Source organism: Hordeum vulgare, chromosome 1H (genome assembly GCF_904849725.1).
Source record: "Hordeum vulgare subsp. vulgare chromosome 1H, MorexV3_pseudomolecules_assembly, whole genome shotgun sequence".
Taxonomy (NCBI): Eukaryota; Viridiplantae; Streptophyta; class Magnoliopsida; order Poales; family Poaceae; genus Hordeum; species Hordeum vulgare.
Genome location: NC_058518.1, coordinates 395,099,845 through 395,121,183, shown reverse-complemented (window position 1 = coordinate 395,121,183; position 21,339 = coordinate 395,099,845). Strand labels below are relative to the sequence as shown.

Sequence of the window (21,339 nt, the reverse complement as noted above, 5' to 3'; positions counted from 1 at the left end):
TCTCATACTGACTAGTCGGTGTCCACGATGATTTCGCGCTATTCTGGCAAGTTCTGAAATGCTATGTGTTTTCTGGAGCGGTACTACCGTTCACAGGAAGCAGTACTACCGTCAGGGGGAGCGGTACTACCGCCCGGGTAGCGGTACTATCGCTATGACCCGAGCGGTACTACCGCAATGACCAACATGTTACTACCGCTGGCTTGGGCTACGTTGGCTAGATTCTGCACCTATTCAGGGGGAGCGGTACTACTGCTCATGACTCGAGCGGTACTACCGCCAGCCCAGCGGTACTACCGCTCTGGACCGAGCGGTACTATCGCCCTGCCTGTGCCCTAGGGGGTATATAAAGGGAGGGGGCCGTTTTCTATGCCCCATTTGCTTCTTCTTCGTGGAGCTCTCTCTCTATCCCTAAATCCCCCAGACCTGATCTTCCTCCGCGGAGATTCTCCTCCCTTTCCAGTTGGAGGGATTTCTCCCCCTCCTCCTTCCTCCTTCGGGTGTTATGGATTCCGGTACAGCTCCTCTCCTTCCTTTCTTGGTTGGTGTTCTTGCTTCTAGGGTTAGGATCTTGATGTACTAGATTCATTGTTATGATGTATGCTTAGTTTTTGGATGGAACGGAGGAGAAATCTTAGGAGATTTTAGGTCCAATGTTTTACTTGAATCAATCTGACATGCCCTCGAGTTCTACATGTTTTAAAATCTGCTGGTTCTTGTCAAAATTGTTATGGATGTGGTTTAGATGTTGATCCCATCTTAAAATCCAGTCCCACGCGGTACTACCATTCCATCTCGGGCGGTACTACCGCTGGGGGCAGCGGTACTACCGCTCGGTGGCGGTACTATTGCCCCTCGGCTAGCGGTACTACCGGTGTGCCATCTATATATGGTTGATTTACTTTGGCGTCTTGTGCTTCTTCTTATGTGTTCTGGACCTTGCCATGACTCTTTTTGTCGCCTTTTCTGCGTGTTTGTGTTGTGTGTCAAAGGTGGTGGTTCCCGTCGTTCTAACCCGGTCCGTGACACCCAGTCGAAGAGGTTTCGCAATCCTGACCACCGAGAAGGTTCAGAAAGTTCCAATCCCAATCGTCCAAAGCACCATTTCAAGAAGACTGCATTGAAGGAAAAGGAGGCCAACCTTGACTACAACACTATGTCTCCTAAAGAGTTTATGCGGCGCCGTGGGAGCAATCCTTATGTCAATGAGAGAGTTCAGCTCAAAGGTTGTGATTTGTTCCAGACAAAACAGCAAGCCCTGATATATCAAGATGTGATCCTGTCCTTCAAGAAGATCTATGTCCGTGTGTAGTGGATTGATCTCCATCATCTCTAGAGGTATCCTGATTATTTTGGAGAGGCCCTCTATTTGGTTGAGCAACTTGGTATTGAGGACATCATCACCTTCCATCATGACTTTGATCTGGAGATTGAGGCTCAATTCTATGTCAGTGTCCACTTTCATAGTGACGAGGATCATACTATGACTTGGATGACGAATGGCAAGAGAATGTTTGGAACTTGGGTAGAGTTCTAGAAGCTTCTAAATGTGCCTGACGAGGGGCTACGAACTGCTGTTGGCTTGCGCCCTCATGCCCAACCTGGTGCCACCCCCAAGAACAAGCTACAGCATCTCTATGTGAGGAAGAATGTGCTTCCCCCGCTCTTGGATATCATGCACTGGATCTTCCGCAACACGTTGTTTCCTCGTGTTGGCAACAAAGACGAGGTTCATTCCTATCTGGTGGACATGCTTCTGATGTGTGAGGAGGGAAGGACAAAGAACACTCGGCCACTCGACGTATCTGATGTGATGTTCTCTCAGGTTAAGAGCTCGATCTCTCACCTAAGGTCCCCATCTATGGGCCTTACTTGTTCTTTTTATCAATATAAAGTGGGTAGAGTCCTTTCCGCAAGTGCCCTTTCCTGCTGGCTCTGGGTGTGTCAGCCATGATCCTATCAAGCTGCGCCATAAGGAGAAGTGGGCCAACACCTCATCTTCAAGTTCTGCTCAACACATGGAGACTGACAGGGAGACTCCTGCTGCTGAGGGAGGCCCTGCCTCGCATACCCGCTCCTCTGTTGTGCCATCTTGGGCCATGAAGCTAAAGGACCAGATGAAGACCCTCTTCTGCATGCAGGCCAAGGGACAATATCAAACTCATGTGGCCCAAAAGGAGAACCGTCAGAGGCACAAGCGTGTCTTGAGGATGCTTGATGTGCATATTTCGAGCGGCTCTGAGGACATCATCACTTCATAGGCTGACTGGATGCAGGCACGAGACTACCAGTGGGCTGAGTCCGACGCTGAGGAGGAGTCATATGACAAGGACGCTGAGGAGGAGGAGTCTGCTAAGGAGGAGGAGGATGAGGAGGATGCGGATGCTACGGATGTGTCTGATGCGGATGCCTGAGCTACCACATGTGTCATAGGTGTCCTCTCTGCCCTTTTTTGGTGTCTTGATGCCAAAGGGGAGAGAGTGTAGGGATTTGGATTTGCTTTCCTTTATCATTTTCTGAGTCTTTCTGTGTTGAACTTGGCTGGTCTTATCGTGTCCGATTACCTTTCATGGTTGTGAGACTTTGTTTTAGTCATATGTCATCCCTACATTACCTTTATTAATTATCTTCATGCTCACATGCTTTACCTTGCTTCCTCACTTAATGTTGTATCAGTTCGTTGCAAGGAGTACTAGCCTATGATTTATAGGGGGAGTCTTCTCCTTGGACTGAGTGCACTGTTGTTCATAGCACTAACCTAAATCATGCACTCATCCAGGGGGAGCCAGTCCGTAGACCATAGACTTTGGGTTTGCAGTTGTATTCAGTATACTTTCCTTTTGTGCAAATCCGGTATTGTCATCAATTCACTAAAAAGGGGGAGATTGTTAGGGAATATTTATCCCTAAGTGATTTTTGTGATTGATGACAGTACCTCAACGGACTAATCGTGTGCATTGAGCATTTCACATAATACATGACAAAGGCACAAGACGTTTCGGCACCCCTCCATGGATTAGAAGCACGGTGGCTTCTACGATTCTCTTTGGTGGTTTAGAGTAGTAGGAACGCCGTACTATTAAGAGGGGATCCGTGTCGGAAAGGTTTGGGTGGAATCAAACTCTCACGCGCACATTTTATCTCCACCTCTTTTCCCTTGATTCTATAGAGCTCCCCCTTGTTCTTTCTCTCTCTCTTGGCAAAAAGGCTCTAGCAGTAGTACCACTAGAGGTGAGCGGTAGTACCGCCCCCTAGTTAGCGGTAGTACCGCTCCAAGACTGCAGTACCGCTCTCCTAGCAGTTGTGCTACGTAGGACTTTTTGCGAAGACTTTCTCAGCGGTGGTAGGCCCGGGTAGCTCTTGCACTACCTTGGGTAAAGCGGTAGTACCTCTCTAGTCCTAGCGGTAGTAGTGTTGGGGCTTGCATAGTACCGCTGGTGGCAGCGGTAGTACCGCTACACCTGAGCGGTAGTACCGCTCTGCTCGTGCAGTAAGTGGGGGTAACGGTTGGATTTGTTCCCCGGCTATATAAAAGGGTTCTTCCACTCCGTGAACCCTACCTTTGACCCTCCAAGACTCCATTGTTGCTCCCTAAGCTCATATGTTCTCGATCTCTCTCCCTAGCCAATCAAACTTGTTCATTTCCTAGGGATTGGTTGAGGAGGCCAAGTTCTACACTTCCACCAAGAGAAAATTGATTCCCCCCACTAATCCCTTGCGGATCTTGTTACTCTTGGGCGTTTGAGCGCCCTAGACGATTGAGGTCACCTCGGAGCCATATTCATTGTGGTGAAGCTCCGTGGTTTTGTTGGGAGCCTTCGATCATTGTGTGGAGATAGCCCCAACCTTGTTTGTAAAGGTTCGGTCGCCGTCTTCAAGGGCACCAATAGTGGAATCACGGCATCTCGCGTTGTGTGAGGGTGTGAGGATAATACGGTGGTCCTAGTGACTTCTTGGGGGCATTGTGCCTCCACACCGCTCCAACGGAGACGTACTTCGTGTCAAAGGGAAGGAACTTCTGTAACACATCCTCGTATCCACTGGTTCCACTTGCGGTTATCTCTTACCTTTACTTTGTATTCACTTGTATTGTGGTGTATTGCTTACTTGCTTATTCTTGTTACGGTTGTTTGCATCATATAGGTTGCTCACCTAGTTGTTCATCTAGAGAACGTTTTGTTGTTAACTGTAACTTGTTAAGAAAAGCCAAAAATTGGTAGTTGCCTATTCACGCCCCCCCCCCCTCTAGTCAACCATATTGATCCTTTCAGAGGGAATGTGTGACTCCTTGAACTAATGCATATGGTTGAGGTTGATTGCATATAGTTCTTGCCAAAATGAATAAGAGTGAATTTCATTGGTGGAGTCACCCCTCAAGAACTTTCTGGGAATCCTTGGAGTTGTGGTAGCACTAGATGAGGTAGTGCTAGTAGTGTCCTTGGGAATCCACTTGACATTGACTTGGGGTTCTTCTTCAAATAATTCAATGTCATCTTGAAGCTTTCCCTTGCCCTTGTGGTCTTGTGGTAGAAGGCCATCTTGTGAGCTTGTTACTTTGGGAGGAGTAGGATCATACTTCTCCTCTTGGGGAACAAACTTAGGAATGGGATATGGACCTTCTTCCCAATCATCTCCGTTGATGTTGAAGTACACAACACCTTATTTCTTCCGATGTCATCCTCGCTTGCGGACAATTTCCTCAAATTGCTTACTTCCGGCAAGACTCTTGAAGACACCTCTCTCTATAATCCCTTTCAACAAATCGTTTTCTTGCTCAAGTGTAACTTGGCTAAGAGAATCATGAGTGGAATCAAGAGAGCTACTAGCAACAACATTATTGGATTTAGCTTTAGCATTGTTGTTACTAGATGAAGAAACTTTCTTGCCTTTGTTACTAGTGTTCTTAGGTTTAACTTGTGGAACAAAAGTAGACAAGATTAACGTTTGGCTGGATAAGAAGAACTCTTCTTTCGAACAACATCATTGGTCGCTTTTAGGAACTCATGCTCTTGCTCCAAATTGAGCTTCTCGAAGCGTAGCTTGTCATGAGTTCTCGCAAGCTCTCTATGATCTACTAGAGTGGTTTCATGAGCTAACTTAAGAGTTTTTCATTCTTGAGTTAGTCATTCAATCTCTTTCTTACCATTATCACTCGATTTCTCTTGACTAGCATGATAATTAGCAAGTTCATTTTCATTGCAATCACTAGTTTTATCAAAAAGCAAGTCATCTTCTCCTAACAATTCATCCTCGTCATATTAAAATCAAGATACTCGGGGTGTGATACCTTGGGGCCTTTAGCCATGAAGCAGTTTCTGAACCCCTCATTTGGTGAATCAAATAGGTCGTAGGAGTTGGAGGAAACAAGTGCAATGCCGGCAACACCTTCATCTTGACTATAGTTGGAGTTGGAGTGGTAGCTTCTCTCGGATTGGTTGTAAGACTCGGAGATACAAACCCATTCACCAACATGAGCTTGATGTCTTCTTCTTGAGCTTCTCTTGATGTATTGTCCTTCTTCTCCAATTCTTTGCCTCTCCATGAGTGTCTTCGTTCAAAACGATCTTCTCTACTCCTTCTCTCTCTACTAGGTGACTCATCTCTTGAGCTTCATCTTTGAGGTGACTCTTCTCTTCGTTTGTAGGGATCCGAGCACTCATTGGAGTAGTGTCTGGGCTTCCCACAATTGTAGCAGTTTCGGTCATGACTGGATGAACTCTTCTCATCATGTCTTGAGCTAGAGCTTCTCTCTTTGCCTCTACTCTTGTAGAACTTGTTGAATTTTCTGACCATGAGGCTTATCTCTTCATCAGTGAGAATATTGTCCTTTGAAGTAGTGGGAGCATCACATGAAGCTTTGTAAGCACAGCTTGACTTGTTGTGCAGCTCATCTTTATCCTTGAGTGACATCTCATGAGCAACAATCCTACCAAGGACATCAGTTGGCTTGAGATCTTTGTAGTTTGACATCATTTGGATCAATTTTCACACGGTGTCATACTTTCCATCAAGACCTCTAAGTATCTTCTTGATGATGAATTTGTCGATCATCTCTTCGCTTCCTAAGCCAGCAATCTCATTGGTGATGAGAGCTAGCCTAGAGTACATTTAAGCGACACCTTCACCATCCTTCATCTTGAACTTGTCAAGCTGACTTTGAAGCACATCCAACTTAGATTATGTGGCAGAATCAGTACCTTCATGCATATCGATCAAAGTATCCCAAATTTATTTTGCATTCTCAAGGCGGCTGATTTTTTTGAATTCTTCGGGGCATAGACAGTTGAAGATAATGTCATATACTTGAGCATTGAGTTGCAACATCTTCAGTTCATCAGTTGTCGCATCATGATCCGGTTCATGCCCTTCCCCTAAGAAGTTACCTTGCACACCATCATGAATAACAACCCAAACATGAGGATTAAAGCCAAGAATATGCATTTTCATCTTATGCTTCCAACTAGCAAAATTAGTGCCATCGAAGTATGGACCTCTACGGTGATAATTTGCCTCACTAGACGCCATACTCTCCTAGGTTGTGAAGCTAATGCAATGGAGACCAAAGTTCTGATACCACTTATAGAATCAAAAGTATGTCTAGAGGGGGTGACTAGACTACTTGACAAGATAATTTTTTTGCCTTTTCTCAATTTTAGTTGCGGGGCAGCTTTGGCAGTTATGGCAAGTCCAATACACCCTACACATGAAGTTCTAAGAGTGTAGCAGCGGAATGTAAAACATGCAAGTGTAAATTAAAGGAGTAAGGTGGGAAGAACAAACGCATGAGGTTGACACGACAATTTTTGGCATGGTTCCGATAGGTGGAGCTATCGTACACCCATGTTAGTGGAGACTTCAACCCACGGAGGGTAACGACTGCGAGAGTCCACGGAGGGCTCCACCCACAAGGGGTCCACGAAGAAGCGGCCTTGTCTATTCCACCACGGCTTCCGTCCACGAAGGACTAGCCTTACTCACGGTAGATCTTCACGAAGTAGGCGATCTCCTTGCCCTTACAAACATCTTTATTCAACTCCAAAACATGAAGTAGGAGGCTCCTAAGCGACACCTAACCAATCTAGGAGGCACCACCCTTAAAAAGGTAATAGATGTGGTAGATCAATGAACTCCTTGCTCTTGTGCTTCTAAAGATAGTCTCCTCAACACAAAATCACTCTCTCACATAATAGGCATGGGTCAGAGAGACTGATTTGGTGGAAAGCAGTTTGGAGAGGCTAGAGATCAAGTTAAAAATGATTGGATTGGAATATCTTGGTCTCAACACATGAGTAGGTGGTTCTCTCTCAGAAAATGGATCTAGAAATGAAGTGTGTGTTCTAAGTGCTTCTCCCACGAATGAGAGGTGGGTTAAGGGGTATATAGTCTTAGAGCATATTTCTCCATATGTAGTTTTGGTAATTGATGACAATCCCTATGGACTAATGGTTGCCTTAAGTTATATTTATACGATGTGTCCATAGGCACTTCTTGAAGTCCATATGTTGGGTTCAAGGAGTTTATATGATGAACAAGGTGGTATTCAAGGTATTATCCAAAGAATGGTCATAGAGACACAAGGTTGACCAAGATCGCCAGACAAAGAGTAAATCAAGATGATCAACACACAAAGCATAAAATATGTACCGAGAGGGATCAAGTGATCCCATGGTATGGTAAGCATTGTCCATTACGTGTTTGTGTACTAACCCATGGTCGTCGTGAGAGTTCTATGTGGGGTTAGGTGTGTTTCCATGGGCTTGCGTCTAGAGGAAGATCTCATACAACCCATGAAGGATGACGTCAAGTGGTGATCGTCATCAAGATTGTGGTGGTGCAAGTTCAAGTGGATCAGCACAAAGATATCATGCTTGAAGCTTGTCGTCCATTGGGTGGCAATGGACTTGTGAAGATATGCTGAAGAGCGGCTCACCCATGTTGTGCATGGGGGAGCAATCAACTAGTCTTCATCAAGAAAACGCAATCAAGAAGGTGGTCCCATCTTGAGGAAGCCAAGATCATCGTCATCTAGGTCAAGAGGACGAGGTGCAAGGTATCGGTTTGCCCTTGATAGGTTTTCTGTTTTAGGATAGATTACTGTATTGTCAAGGGGGGCTCTCAAGTGAGTAGCTCGATCGTATCGTTCGTTGAGATCTCAAACCATTTGCATCCTTGCATCATACTTCTTGGTTCTTGTTTGGTGTTTCTCTTTGTGAGTTTTAGAGCTTATGGTCATCTTCATGACAAGCTCGAGTTCATCGAAAACGGACTCCATATGCATCTTCTATGATGTTTTCGATGTTGGAGTTTTGCCGGTTCTTCATTCATAGAGGTCTCACGTCTCTATATCATTGGCATTTTCGTTGTTTGGATATCTCTTGTCGTCCTGAATCCAACAAGCTTGGGTTTGCTCGATTTGGAGCTCGTATGCGAAAGTTATGGTTGTTTCAGTGGCGAGCGGTAGTACCGCTTGTGACAAGCGGTAGTACCGCTCCCTAGCGGTAGTACCGCTCCGGGTGGGCGGTAGTACTGCTTCGGGACGGTAGTACCTCTCTCTGAGCGGTTCTACTTCGTCGGACTTTTTGCGTATACTTTTCCAAGCGGTGGTAGGCCCGACAGTAATATCTTTACTACTATGGCCTAGCGGTAGTAACGCTCCTCACCAGCGGTAGTACAGCTAGGGGCAGCGGTAATACCGCTCCTCGCCGGCGGTAGTACCGCTAGAGGCAACGGTAGTACCGCACCTCGCCATCGGTAGTACCGTTGTGCGCGGGCTGTAAGTAGGGGTAACGGTCTGATTCCTTCCCCCACTATATAAAGGGGGTCTTCTTCCCCCTTGGACTTATCCATCTCTTTAGCTCGTGTTCTTCCCCCATTGTTGACATTCTTCGAGCTTGCTAACTCTCAATCCCTCCAATGATTCTTGCTAGTTCTTGAGGGAAAAGAGAGAGGAGATCTAGATCCACATTTCCACCAATCACTTTCTCCTCTAAGTGAGGGGAACCCTTGGGTCTAGATCTTGGAGTTCTTCGTGTTCTTCTTCGTTCGTCCTCTCATTTTCCTCCCTAGCATTAGTTGCTTTGGTGGGATTTGGGAGAGAAGTACTTGGCACTCTGTGTGCCCTTGCCATTGCATTTGGTGCATCGGTTTGAGTTCTCCACGGTGATACGTGGAAGTGAGAAGTTGAGAAGCTTATTACCCTTGGGTACTTGGTACCCCTAGAAGCTTGGCGGTGCCTCGGAGCTCAATCATTGTGGTGTAAAGCTCTGGGCAAGCGTCGGGGTCTCAATTAAGTTGTGGAGATTGCCCCGAGCATTTGTGGTCACCTCGAAGCCATATGCCATTGTGGTGAAGCTTCATGGTGTTGTTGGAGCCTCCAATTAAGTTGTGGAGATTTCACCAACCTTGTTTGTACGGGTTCGGTGACCGCCCTCAAGGGTCCCTTAGTGGAATCACGACATCTTGCATTGTGCGAGGGCGTGAGGATATTACAGTGGCCTTAGTGGCATCTTGGGGATCATTGTGCCTCCACACCGCTCCAACGGAGATTAGCATCCGCAAGGGTGTGAACTTCGGGATACATCATCGTCTCCGCGTGCCTCGGTTATCTCTTACCCGAACCCTTTACCTATGCACTTTACTTTGTGATAGCCATATTGTTTCTTGTCATATATCTTGCTATCACTTAGTTGTTTATCTTGCTTAGCATAAGTTGTTGGTGCACATAGTTGAGCCTAGTTGTTTTAGGTTTTGTGCTTGACAAATTAAACGTTAGTTTTATTCCGCATTTGTTCAAGCCTAAACCGTAATTATTTTAAAGCGCCTATTCACCCCCCCCCTCTAGGCGACATCCACGTCCTTTCATATAGGCAGCACACAAAATCCAACTGTTAGACCCAAAGTGGCAAACTCGGTGACACCAAAGTCATAAACTCGATGGTCCTGACTTGCACAAAAGGCAGTAACTTTTGAATCTCGGCGGGACCGATATATACAATTCGGTGGCACCGAAAAGGTGGCTAATGGTCAGATGACCCAACGCGGTGACACCGATACTCAAACTTGGATATTCCGGTTTTTGTACCGAGGCAACAGAAAGTTGGTCACCGTGAACTCGGTAGCACCGATATGGTTTCGGTTGCACCGATTTGGTGGGGATGGCTAGGGTTTTGTGTGAGGTCAAACTCGGTGGGGCCGAAATGGGAAAGTTGGTGACATTGAATTTGAGTATGTGGAATTGGACAGAATGGTTATGTGGGAAAAATGACTGAGTATTTTGGTGGCTAACTTTGAGCACTTGAGCAACATGTTCATTTTAATACCCCACCCCCTTTTAATAGTATTGGCTTTCCTATGGACTCAAAAGTGATTTCTCACAAATATAAAATGAAGAGTCTTCTAGCTTGAAGCTTGAGCTAATATTATTCCTTTGTTGCATCAAGGGGCATCTCCACATAAGCCTTTAGACAAAGCATCTTTTGAACTTTTCTAAAATATACTTAGAAAAACATATTAGTGCAATGATGCATATGTTGTGATCAATTATCAAAACCACCCTAAGGAGCAATTGTGCTTTCAGGGGGAAAACTATCCCATGGATCTAGGGTCCATTTGTTGACCTCCTCCATTGTTCCTCTCCTCTTCCATCCCTCCATAACATTAGTTGCTTTTGGTGGGATTTGAGGAGAGGGATTTGAGCATTCTTGTGGTAAATCCCGAAGAGATTTATGAGAGTTCTTGAGAGAGATTTCATCCAAGCATACATCCACTCCTCCTCTCTCTTTTGACCAAATCAATTTGTGATTTGAGCAAGTCTTGAGCATTTCCCCTTTGATCTTGTTACTCTTGGAGGTTGGAGACTCCTAGACGGTAGGAGTATTTCGGTGAGGAATCAACTTGTGATTTGTCCCCCAAAAAGTTTGTGAAGGTTTGGAGGCCGCCTCATGGTCTACCACTAGTGGTTGGGAATCGCCTTCGTGGTGATATCTCAAGGAGGATAGGGTGAGCCTTCGTGACGTTGGTGTTCCTTCATGGTAACATCCACCTTTCTAATGGTGACTAGCTTCCCTCCAAGGAAGTGAACATCGGGATACATCCTCGTCTCCATGACTTCGGTTATCCCTAACTCTAACTCCTTACTTGTGGTTTACTTTGGTTACTTGAGTGTATATTCACTACATATTGTTGTCCTCATTATATTGTGTTGGCTATTTCCCCATAAAGATTAATTATTTAGGCCTACACTTTATATCCCGCAATTCATACTTGCTATTGTTGATATATCTTGTGTTTAGTGCGAATTGCTAAGTTGTGTCATACACTTACATATCTTGTGATATTGCTCAAGCAAGTTTGTGTAACTTACTTGTGCTTGTGAGTAATCTTGTTGTGCGCATCGTAGAACGAGTTGTTGGTGTACTTAGTTGAGCCTAGTATATTTAGGATTTGTGCTTGAAGAATATCCTCTTAGTTTATTTCCGCATTAGGATAAAGCCAAATCCGTAGAAGTTTTTAAAACGCCTATTCACCCCCCTCTAGGCGACATCGTGGTCCTTTCACATACAGGTCCTCACTACTAGCTTTTTCAAAAGGAAACAATACCACAGCCTCATCTATAGTGATTATGTTGGATTGCCTAACCTCGTCTATTGGTATTTGTTCCTCAACGGAGTTTGCTATGTTCAAATCTCCAAGATTAGGCCCAGTAGCCTTTATTACAGTGATGTTCAACAACTTCTTAGGAGCATACTGGTCAAGCATCTCCTCTACAACTTCTTCATTGTCTATGACCTGCAATCATGCTGACCTCTGTCCCTCATCTTTGACATATAACATGGAGTGAGCTTCAGTATATCCCTCCTGAGTCACCATCAGTGCTAACATGTTTATGAATGTTATTTCTAAAAGAGAAATGGTCCTCTCCAAGTTGTCTCTGCCTTAAAAATGAAACTTAATTTCCCATATCTCATCATTCAAACTACAAAAAGTATAAATAGGATCACAATTAATAATCACTGACTATTAATGACCCATCTACTTCACATATAAAAGATAAAATTGCCTCTCAAACATATACAATCACATGTAAACAAATCACTAACCCTACACTCATATATAAAACAAAGCACTTACCCTACACTTTAAGTACTAGAGATCTCAGCTACTGTCACACACACTAATCCCTATAAAGCAAATAATCACTAAACCTAAATCACAGAAAACCTAAAATGCAAGAAAGAGGGAGAGAAGCAGAAACACTTATGAGACGCAACCGAAACCTGAAGCCCACTCATGACCATGGCCGACGCCGGAAGCCCTTATCTGGCGGGCCAAGGTCGCCGCTGCCCATCACTCAATATCAAACTCCGACGATGAAGGGGGGAATGGGCCTGCTCCGGCGAAGCAGCTCGCTGCGTCGGCAAGCTACCATTGTCGAGCCAGTTGTCCACCTCAGAGAAGCCTTCACCATCACCTCTTGTCCCTCCACCGCCGCCTACTGTATCGCCCTCATCTCTAGTTTTAGCCGTCGCCGCCATGGATCGCTCGAGGGAGAGGAGAATGGGGGGGAATGGATCGGAGGGGGACACGGGGAGGGCGGGCATGACCTAGCAACGATAACGAGCATCAACCACTCGCCGTCACATTTGTCCTACGTGGCACCCGGCATGTGGGCCCATGCTGTCAGAAATCGTGGTTAGCAGCTCCGAATCGGCCATTTGTGTTTATTGAAAAAATTAGCTGGGAAAGAGGTAGATTTTTGTGACGCGCAAGGAATGTGATGGCAATTCTATTTAGAAGCTTCAAATGTGATGGGTTTTTGTAATTCACTCGACGGAGGGATATGAGGGTAGTGTGGCATTCCCTGACTTCCCTCCCAATGTGAGAGGATCTGGATCCACGTTCGTGGTTGTAATCTCACTGTTTTTTTCTTTTTTGTATGTGGTTCAGTTACCAACCCTCCGCATTATTAAAATATAACTTGTTTTTTATTTATTTTAGCACTCTTTTGACTGGTTTAGGGCCGTTGCGTTCAAATTTCAAAGTAAAGTTGTTGTGAAATGAGACAATGCTCTTGATCCCTTCCAAGTATGAATTTTGGAAATCCATTCTTTAGTAAATGTGCCAAGGACGGCTATATCATCGTATTGGACAACCTACTTGGTCTCAGACCCTATTTTATACTCCCCCTGTTCCAAAATAATTTAGTACAACTTGGGACGGAGGGAGCATTACTTTCTATAAGTCCGACTTTTGCCCATCTTTGTTGTTCGTTTCTCTAAAATTTGGATGTTTTTCTGTGAGCCATTCAAAGAATCACTGTTTGAAGTTCTGTAAGAATTCATATCGCTTGATATCCTATTACACACAAGAAACACATGTAATATCTTGATAAGATGAATAAAATGATTTTCTCAGAAAACTAAACAATATGCAAATTCATTCCAAGCCTCCTAGAACTTTTTCTATATTTTGAGGAAAGAACAACTTTAAATTTCATAACGCATTTTAATGAGGTTTGCAGGTTCAGTTCACATAGATTCCCAGTGTTGTCCAGCGATGTACAATGATCAAACATATCAGAATTCAGAACATGACAATAGCTACCAGAAACACAAGCTCTGTACTTTCAACATTTTTGTGATAAAAAAGAAACATAGATGCTATTCCATGAGTATAAAATCTATGTCGGGGGCTCAAGTGATCTCTCAAGAACAATGCCTACAGGATGGTGATACAAATATACGCTGCACAGCTGAACTGAATACATGTCAAGGTGTAGCCTGTGATAATGCAGATCCAATCTGACACATGAGAGGGTACACTGGACTGAACTCCTTGTCTCCACGGGACCTGACCTTCATCTCATAGTCGTCCAGGGTTGCCTTCACGCCCTTCCAGATCTGATCCTCGCCTTGTGAATCAAGCCACAGAGAGTACTGAAGCGGCGTCAGCTTGTTCCGCTGTAAAGGCGAGTGTAGCTCATCCGGCCCTCGAGAATATAGGTGGTGGAGGATCACACTGGGTGGCAAGTCCTGAAGGACTGGAGACTTCTCAAGCTGAGATGTCTCCAGGAATAGCACGGGGCGGAATGCACGCAATGCCCGGTATGGCGAGCCCAGCTGCTCCACTGGAAACAGATTCTGACCAACGGCTAGCTCCAGCTCGGCCATGTCCCTAGCCATTCTCAACTTCCCTGCTTCAGAGAGTGGTCTGACAAGAGAAGCATGTCTTATGAAGAATATAAGGATCCTTGAGGCCATCCTTCTAACCATTATGGTACATATGGTCTCCGAACGGGAGGCTGATGATGGCAGAAGCTTTGACAAGAACTCACTGCGGAAGTGGACGGCACACTTCTGAAGCTCCTCCATGTAGGCTGATGCATTATTGTCCATCGCTCCATCCATTCCATGAGCTCCAAAGTCCTGCTCGTGCATTTGCAGGATGCAGGATTCCAGACGATCAAGCATTGCTTGGAATAGGGACGTCACGGAATCACAGGCTACGCCATATATGACCCCAAGAGATGGGGAAAGGACTTCAGAAGCAATGTTTGGGAGTGTTGACAGGATGTTTGAAACACGTGTGTGAACCTCGTGGAGATGTAGACACAGAGCAAAGTTTTTTAATTGAGCCGGAGTCACTGTGCCAGTAACTTGACGGGCTTCAGGGCCAGTAGAGATCTACATTTCAAGCAAAATATATGTCAGCAAATGCACACAATAATGGAAGTGATGCCAATAACTGCACAAGTGCATGCACATATATAAGGCAGCACATACGAGGAAAGAAGAAGGATATTATCAAATGCGTATGAAGGATAGACAGTGAGACTATAAATAAGACGATGAAAAAGAAGACTGCCATGTAGCAGCACCAACAGGCATAGCCATTGCAGTCATAGCCCCTTTTACTTCCCTGGAAAGGCAATCCAACCTTTCTGTAAGAAAAGATCGAGGGACGGCTGATGCTACTGAATCAGAATGCACATGAAGATAGGGGTACATTAAGCAGTGTGCTACAGGACAGTATTTTCTCATGATTTCTCTTGTTTGATGTACTCTATTTATTTACTTCTATTACTTGCAACATTCAATACATATGTAACAGAACAAAAAGTTTAGTTAACGAGATCAACAAGAAAGCACTATTTTATGCATGCAACCACAGCAAAACCACGTCCCGGGGGAAAGCTGACCCAAACAATCACAGACCTGACTAAAACCTGCATATTTGTTGGTCTCAATGGGCAAGCTTGATTTTCCGACTAGTGTGAGCAGGAGTTTTGATGTCCAGAAGATGAGAAGAATCAAACAATGAGAGGCTTCTAGTAATAAAGGTCGAAACAGGAGGCGACTGATTAGGTTCCGACTCAACTCAGGAATGAAAAACCAGCCAGTTCCAAGATAATGAGCTAGCAGATACAGCTATAACCACCTAACGAGACAACACTGATTTTCTGCTTCTCGGGCATGCGGACGCCAGAAGTCTAGGGAGCATGCTTCTCCCTACTTGGAAGGAATTAGGATTGAAGCATCTTTAAAGCTGAAGCTCAACTACTCAAGCCCATTGAAACATGTCACAAGCCAAGCTTGGAGAAATTCAACAACGTGGAAGAGCTAAAACGATAGCAAAAACAAGTATAGACAAGTTTCAAACACATTACTGCAAACTTGTATTGAATGCAGCCTGCCATGAGGAGCATTTGCTAAAATTTGATGAATTGGCTGAGAAAAGCAGAAAATACCTACAGACTTATAAAAATAATTAGTACTCACTCCGTTCCTAAATATTTGTCTTTTTAGAGATTTCATTATGACCTACATACAGATGCATATAGACATAATTTAGAATGTAAATTCATTCATTTTGCTTTGTATGTAGTCCATAGTTGAATCTCTAAAAAGACAGATATTTAGGACCGGAGGGAGTAGAAAAGTAGTGTGTACCTGATATTCAGCTCTTTGTGCTAAAAGAAGCAAGATCTTTCCAATTTCACGTAGAACAAGGAGCAGCAAATGCCCATGAGTTCGCACAACTTCAATTTCCTCTTGGATGCGAGATATTAGCCTTGATATTTGATCCTTCGATGGTATACTTCCACGATTCGACATAGGAAATATGCTATTAATGTAATCAGAAAGGCGACTCTGACTAAGAGCCAAAAAGGCGGTCTGAAATATCTCAATGGCTGCAACCATGTGATCTTTTCCTTCAGGAGTAAGCGCTGGAAGGGTACCCTTTACATCAGTATCTCTCGAAATCCTCTCAAGAAGGTTCTCAATCATTGAGAACAGTCTCGGATATCCAAGAGTAAATATTTCCTTGACAAAGCTTGACGCAGTAAAGACAGATTTCAGCTGGCTTGCAAAGGCCTTGACAATTGCATCCCATACTCTCTCTGTCAACAGAGGCTCACCCTCCTGCAAAAGAATTTCTGTTAGTACAAGTTCAAGCACATAGAACAAACAATTATTTAAAAAAGAGCAAGGAACCAATACACATGATGTGCCTGTTAAGTGTTAACGCCATAGTTTGGAATAACCGAACAAGCGAAAATACCAAATAGATTAAACTAGTGTTACAACTGTAAACAATGTTGAAGGAATGTAGGAACTAAGAACGGTGACATAGAAAAATTTAGAATCTGATTTCAGTTTAAAAGCCCACTTCAACTCTGAAGAACACAGAAAGCTGTGATTATGGAAGCTAGAAGAGGCTATGCATTTACCAATGTGTCAGCCCAGTCTACATTTCAAGGCTGGATACCATGAATAGATAGTTAATTTAACCATCTAACTTATATCTTATACCTGATCCTAGGCATGCACTACCGAAAACTATTACTGTGTTAGATAATAACAGCATCATCAGTTTCCATCAACAGAAAGGCTGGCTGCTCTCGGGTGGGAGTGAGATGGTCGGAGATGGGAGTTTTTGGTGGACTGAGAAAGGGGGGGGGGGGGGGGGGTCGCCCTCCCAATTCAAAGTGTTTTCCTGAAAGTTTCAACCGTCGTTGACTATGACAACAGTCGCGACCGACTATTAAGATCCTCATGACTATGGCAGCGCGGTATGCTCTGCTCTCTACCGATCTCTACTCTAATAAAGACTACAGGCCCCTACGGGTATACTGGTATATTCGACAACAACAACAACAACAACCACCAAGCCTTTCAGTCCCAAACAAGTTGCGGTAGGCTAGAGTTGAAACCCATAAGATCTCGAAGCCAAGTCATGGCTCTGGAACGTGGATAGCTAACTTCCACGCACCCCTGTCCATGGCTAAGTCTTTGTCGATATTCCAAACCTTCAGGTCTCTCTTAACAGACTCCTCCCATGTCAAGTTTGGTCTACCACGACCCCTCTTAACATTCTCAGCACGCTTTATCCGTCTGCTATGCACCGGCGCTTCCGGTGGCCTCCGTTGAATATGTCCAAACCATCTGAGACGATGCTGGACCAGCTTCTCTTCAATCGGTGCTACCCCAAGTCTCTCTCGTATATCGTCATTCCGTACCCGATCCTTCCTTGTGTGGCCACATATCCATCTCAACATGCGCATCTCTGCTACACCTAACTGTTGGATATGTCGTCTCTTGGTTGGCCAACACTCTGCGCCATACAACATCGCAGGTCGGATAGCTGTCCTATAGAACCTGCCTTTTAGCTTTTGTGGCACTCTCTTGTCACAGAGTACGCCAGAAGCTTGGCGCCACTTCATCCACCCAGCCTTTGATTCGGTGGCCCACGTCTTCATCGATATCGCCATCCTTCTGCAACATGGACCCCAAATATCGAAACGTGTCTCTCTCCGGTACCACCTGCCCACCAAGGCTAACCTCTCCATCCTCGTGCCTAGTAGCACTAAAACTGCACCTCATGTATTCAGTTTTAGTTCTACTAAGCCTAAAACCTTTCGATTCTAGAGTCCGCCTCCATAATTCTAACTTTCTATTAACCCCCGTTCGGCTATCATCGACTAGCACCACATCATCCGCAAAGAGCATACACCATGGGATATCTCCTTGTATATCCCTTGTGACCTCATCCATCACCAAATCAAAAAGATAAGGGCTCAAAGCTGACCCTTGGTGTAGCCCTATTCTAAATCGGAAAGTCATCGGTGTCGCCATCACTTGTTCGAACACTTGTCACAACATTATCATACATATCCTTGATGAGGGTAATGTACTTTATTGGGACTTTGTGTTTCTCCAAGGCCCACCACATGACATTCCGAGGTATCTTATCATAGGCCTTCTCCAAATCAATGAACACCATATGAAGGTCCTTCTTTTGCTCCCTGTATCTCTCCATCAGCTGTCGTACCAAGAAGATGGCTTCCATGGTAGACCTCCCAGGGATGAAACCAAATTGGTTTTTGGTCACGCTTGTCAACCTTCTTAAGCGGTGTTCAATGACTCTCTCCCATAGCTTCATAGTATGGCTCATCAGCTTGATTCCGCGGTAATTAGTACAACTTTGAACATCCCCTTGTTCTTAAAGATTGGTACTAAAATACTCCGCCTCCATTCTTCAGGCATCTTGTTTGACCGAAAAATGAGGTTGAAAAGCTTAGTTAGCCATACTATCGCTATGTCTCCAAGGCCTCTCCACACCTCGATGGGGATACCATCGGGACCCATCGCCTTGCCTACTTTCATCCTTTTTAACACCTCCTTAACCTCACACTCCTGGATACGTCGCACAAAGCACATGTTGGTATCATCAAAGGAGTCGTCTAGCTCAATGGTAGAGCTGTCAACCTCTCCATTGTAAAGGTTGTCAAAGTACTCCCGCCATCTACACTTGATCGCCTCATCCTTCACAAGAAGCTGATCATCTCCGTCCTTGATGCATTTGACTTCGCCGACATCCCTCGTCTTCCTCTCCCTAATCTTGGCCATCTTATAGATGTCCCTTTCGCCTTCCTTAGTGTTTAAACATTGGTAGAGGTCCTCATACGCCCGACCTCTCGCTTCACTCACCGCCCGCTTTGCAGCCTTCTTCGCCACCTTATACTTCTCCATGTTAGCTGCACTCCTGTCCAGATATAGGCATCTGAAACAGTCCTTCTTCTCCCTAATAACCTTCTGGACCTCATCTTTCCACCACCAGGTATATTCGACATAGAATTGAAAATCAGTGAAACCTAAACATATACTGGTATATTCATTTTCTGTGTGCACACGTCATTTTGTATTTCTTTGACTGCCTATAGATCTCATATAATTGTCAAGTGACAGTCATACTGCCAAAAAAAAAATCATGATATAGAGTATGTTCAATGTTCGCACCAAGTTCAATGCATCTTAGTTCTAATTGTCGTTTCCATCAATTTGAAATCCTCAACATTAATCGAAAGATCGTGGCTCACCTGCCAAACCTCCTCCAGGAACAGCATTTGTGTGAACGGCACACGCTTCTTGGTGAGCACAGTCTGCAGCTGCCATGCAGCGGTGACTGCCCGATGCAGCTCCTCCATGCACTGCCTCATCCTTTCCCAGAGTGCATCCGCTGCCCTCTTACTGCCACCAAGCTGTGGTGTGCCGCTTCTCTGCACGCCTCCAGGGCCGCCTCCACCACCAGCCATTGATATGGCCTTCATGTCCAGTGCCACACTCACGCTCTTTGCCCCTGCTGCTTTGCACTTCCCCACGAGCCCCTCAACTGCCGGCTTCAGTTCCCCAAGATTGTAGTACACCTGCAGACCGCACCAGATGTCGTTCTGGTTGGACTCGGCAATGCCACGGTCGATCACCGCACTGGCCTCCGATCGGAGCTTGGAGGCGGCAGCATCAACCTTGCGCATCTCCTCATCAACGGCATTGATGCCGGAGAGGTTCTTCTCCTCGTAGAGGAGGCGGATCTCGCGATGGAGCTCAGCCTGGCGGGCGAGGTCGGGGGCAGGGGAGGAGGCGAGGAGGCGTGAGGAGAGGCGGACGAGACGGTGGGAGTGGAGGAGCAGGTCGGCGGTGGAGAGGAGGCTGGAGAGGGAGGAGGAGGAGAGCGCGAGGTGGGAGCGCGGCGCCGAGAGGTGAGATGAGAGTAGGGAGAGGTGGGAGAAGAGGAGGCGGAGGTTGGAGGGGAGACTGGAGAGGGAGGCGGAGGCGGAGCGGAGGGAGAGGAGGTGCGACAGGAGGAGCGGATGTCGGCGCAGCACCTCGGCGCGGAGGTGGCGACGGAGGAGGCGGATGGCGTCCTGCAGCTGCTCGGCGCGGGAGGCGGCAAGGCCGGAGGAGAGCGCGGCGGAGGAGAAGTCGGAGGGGGAGAAGGACGGGGAGAGGAAAGCGGAGAGGACGGGATCGGAGGCGAAGGCGTCGAGTGGGGAGGCGGGGTCGGGGGAGGAGGAGGTGGGGGAAGGGGGTGACGCGAAGGAGCTTCCGGTGATGAGGTCCTTGGACGTCGGCGAGAGGAGGAGGCGCGGCGTGGCTGGGGCGGCCATGGCGGTGGCCGTCGCCGAGGCGGGTGGTGGATCTGGGGGTAGGGGAGATCCGGAAGACTCACTACTCAGTAGGCGTCATTTGGTCGTTAGAAGATTGAGAAAATTGGCGAATTTCACGAAAATACCCCTTTTCCCATCAAATTTCGATTTTTAAGATGAATTTCAGCACTGTTTTTTTTTTTTTTTATTCACTGTCACGCTGTATTGACAAAGGTTCTGCTTGAGATTATTTTCACGGTATTAAAGCAGATTTTATTCTAACTAGTTGTCTTCGTATTTACTTAGGGCATGTGCATTGATACAAACGGACGGTGTCTATAATATCTGTACACATTATCTGTAGACACCATCAAATGTAAACGTAATAATAGGGTGTCTGTTAGGCCGACTGTTAAACTCTAACCGCTACTAAATATCTGGTCCACAAAATATGAGATCTCAGCAGCCCACGATGCTCGATAGACTCGTACAACGGGGAAAAGGTCATCTGTAAGCAGCGATTTACGAGGGATTAGACCGTCGATATTTTTACACACACGCTTGACCACTTTACCTTTTCTCTCTCCCCGTGTCAGATATTTTCATATGTGGCAGTTGTTACACACAGCTAACTAGATGTCGTTATACATGCCCTTAGGCTTACTTGGTTAATCCCATAACTATGGTGTCCTCGTTCAAATGCATGAGCATCCTTAAAGTTGAGAAGGTGACAATCATGCAGGGAGTGGCCCTTGCTCTTGGACGGAGCCTGGGCAAGCTTGTCGTGAAGACGAACCGTCCATCGATGACATGAACAATCAGTGTCCCGAGACCAACATATCTTCTATGGATGCCATGATTAGAGATACAAGGCAACTACTAGCTGGCCAGCAACATGAAATAACGATGATCAA

General features: G+C 45.7%; 1 protein-coding gene across 1 annotated transcript; it reads right to left on the bottom strand.

The window, feature by feature from the left end:
- Positions 1-13,507: 13,507 nt before the first annotated feature.
- On the bottom strand, positions 13,508-20,533 carry LOC123440036 (conserved oligomeric Golgi complex subunit 5). Its single transcript, XM_045116635.1, has 3 exons — positions 19,379-20,533; positions 15,948-16,421; positions 13,508-14,681 (listed from the first exon to the last, which is right to left on the bottom strand). Exons 1-3 carry the CDS (start codon positions 20,444-20,446, stop codon positions 13,767-13,769), a joined length of 2,457 nt encoding a protein of 818 aa, XP_044972570.1. The 5' UTR covers positions 20,447-20,533; the 3' UTR covers positions 13,508-13,766.
- Between the last annotated feature and the right edge of the window lie 806 nt (positions 20,534-21,339).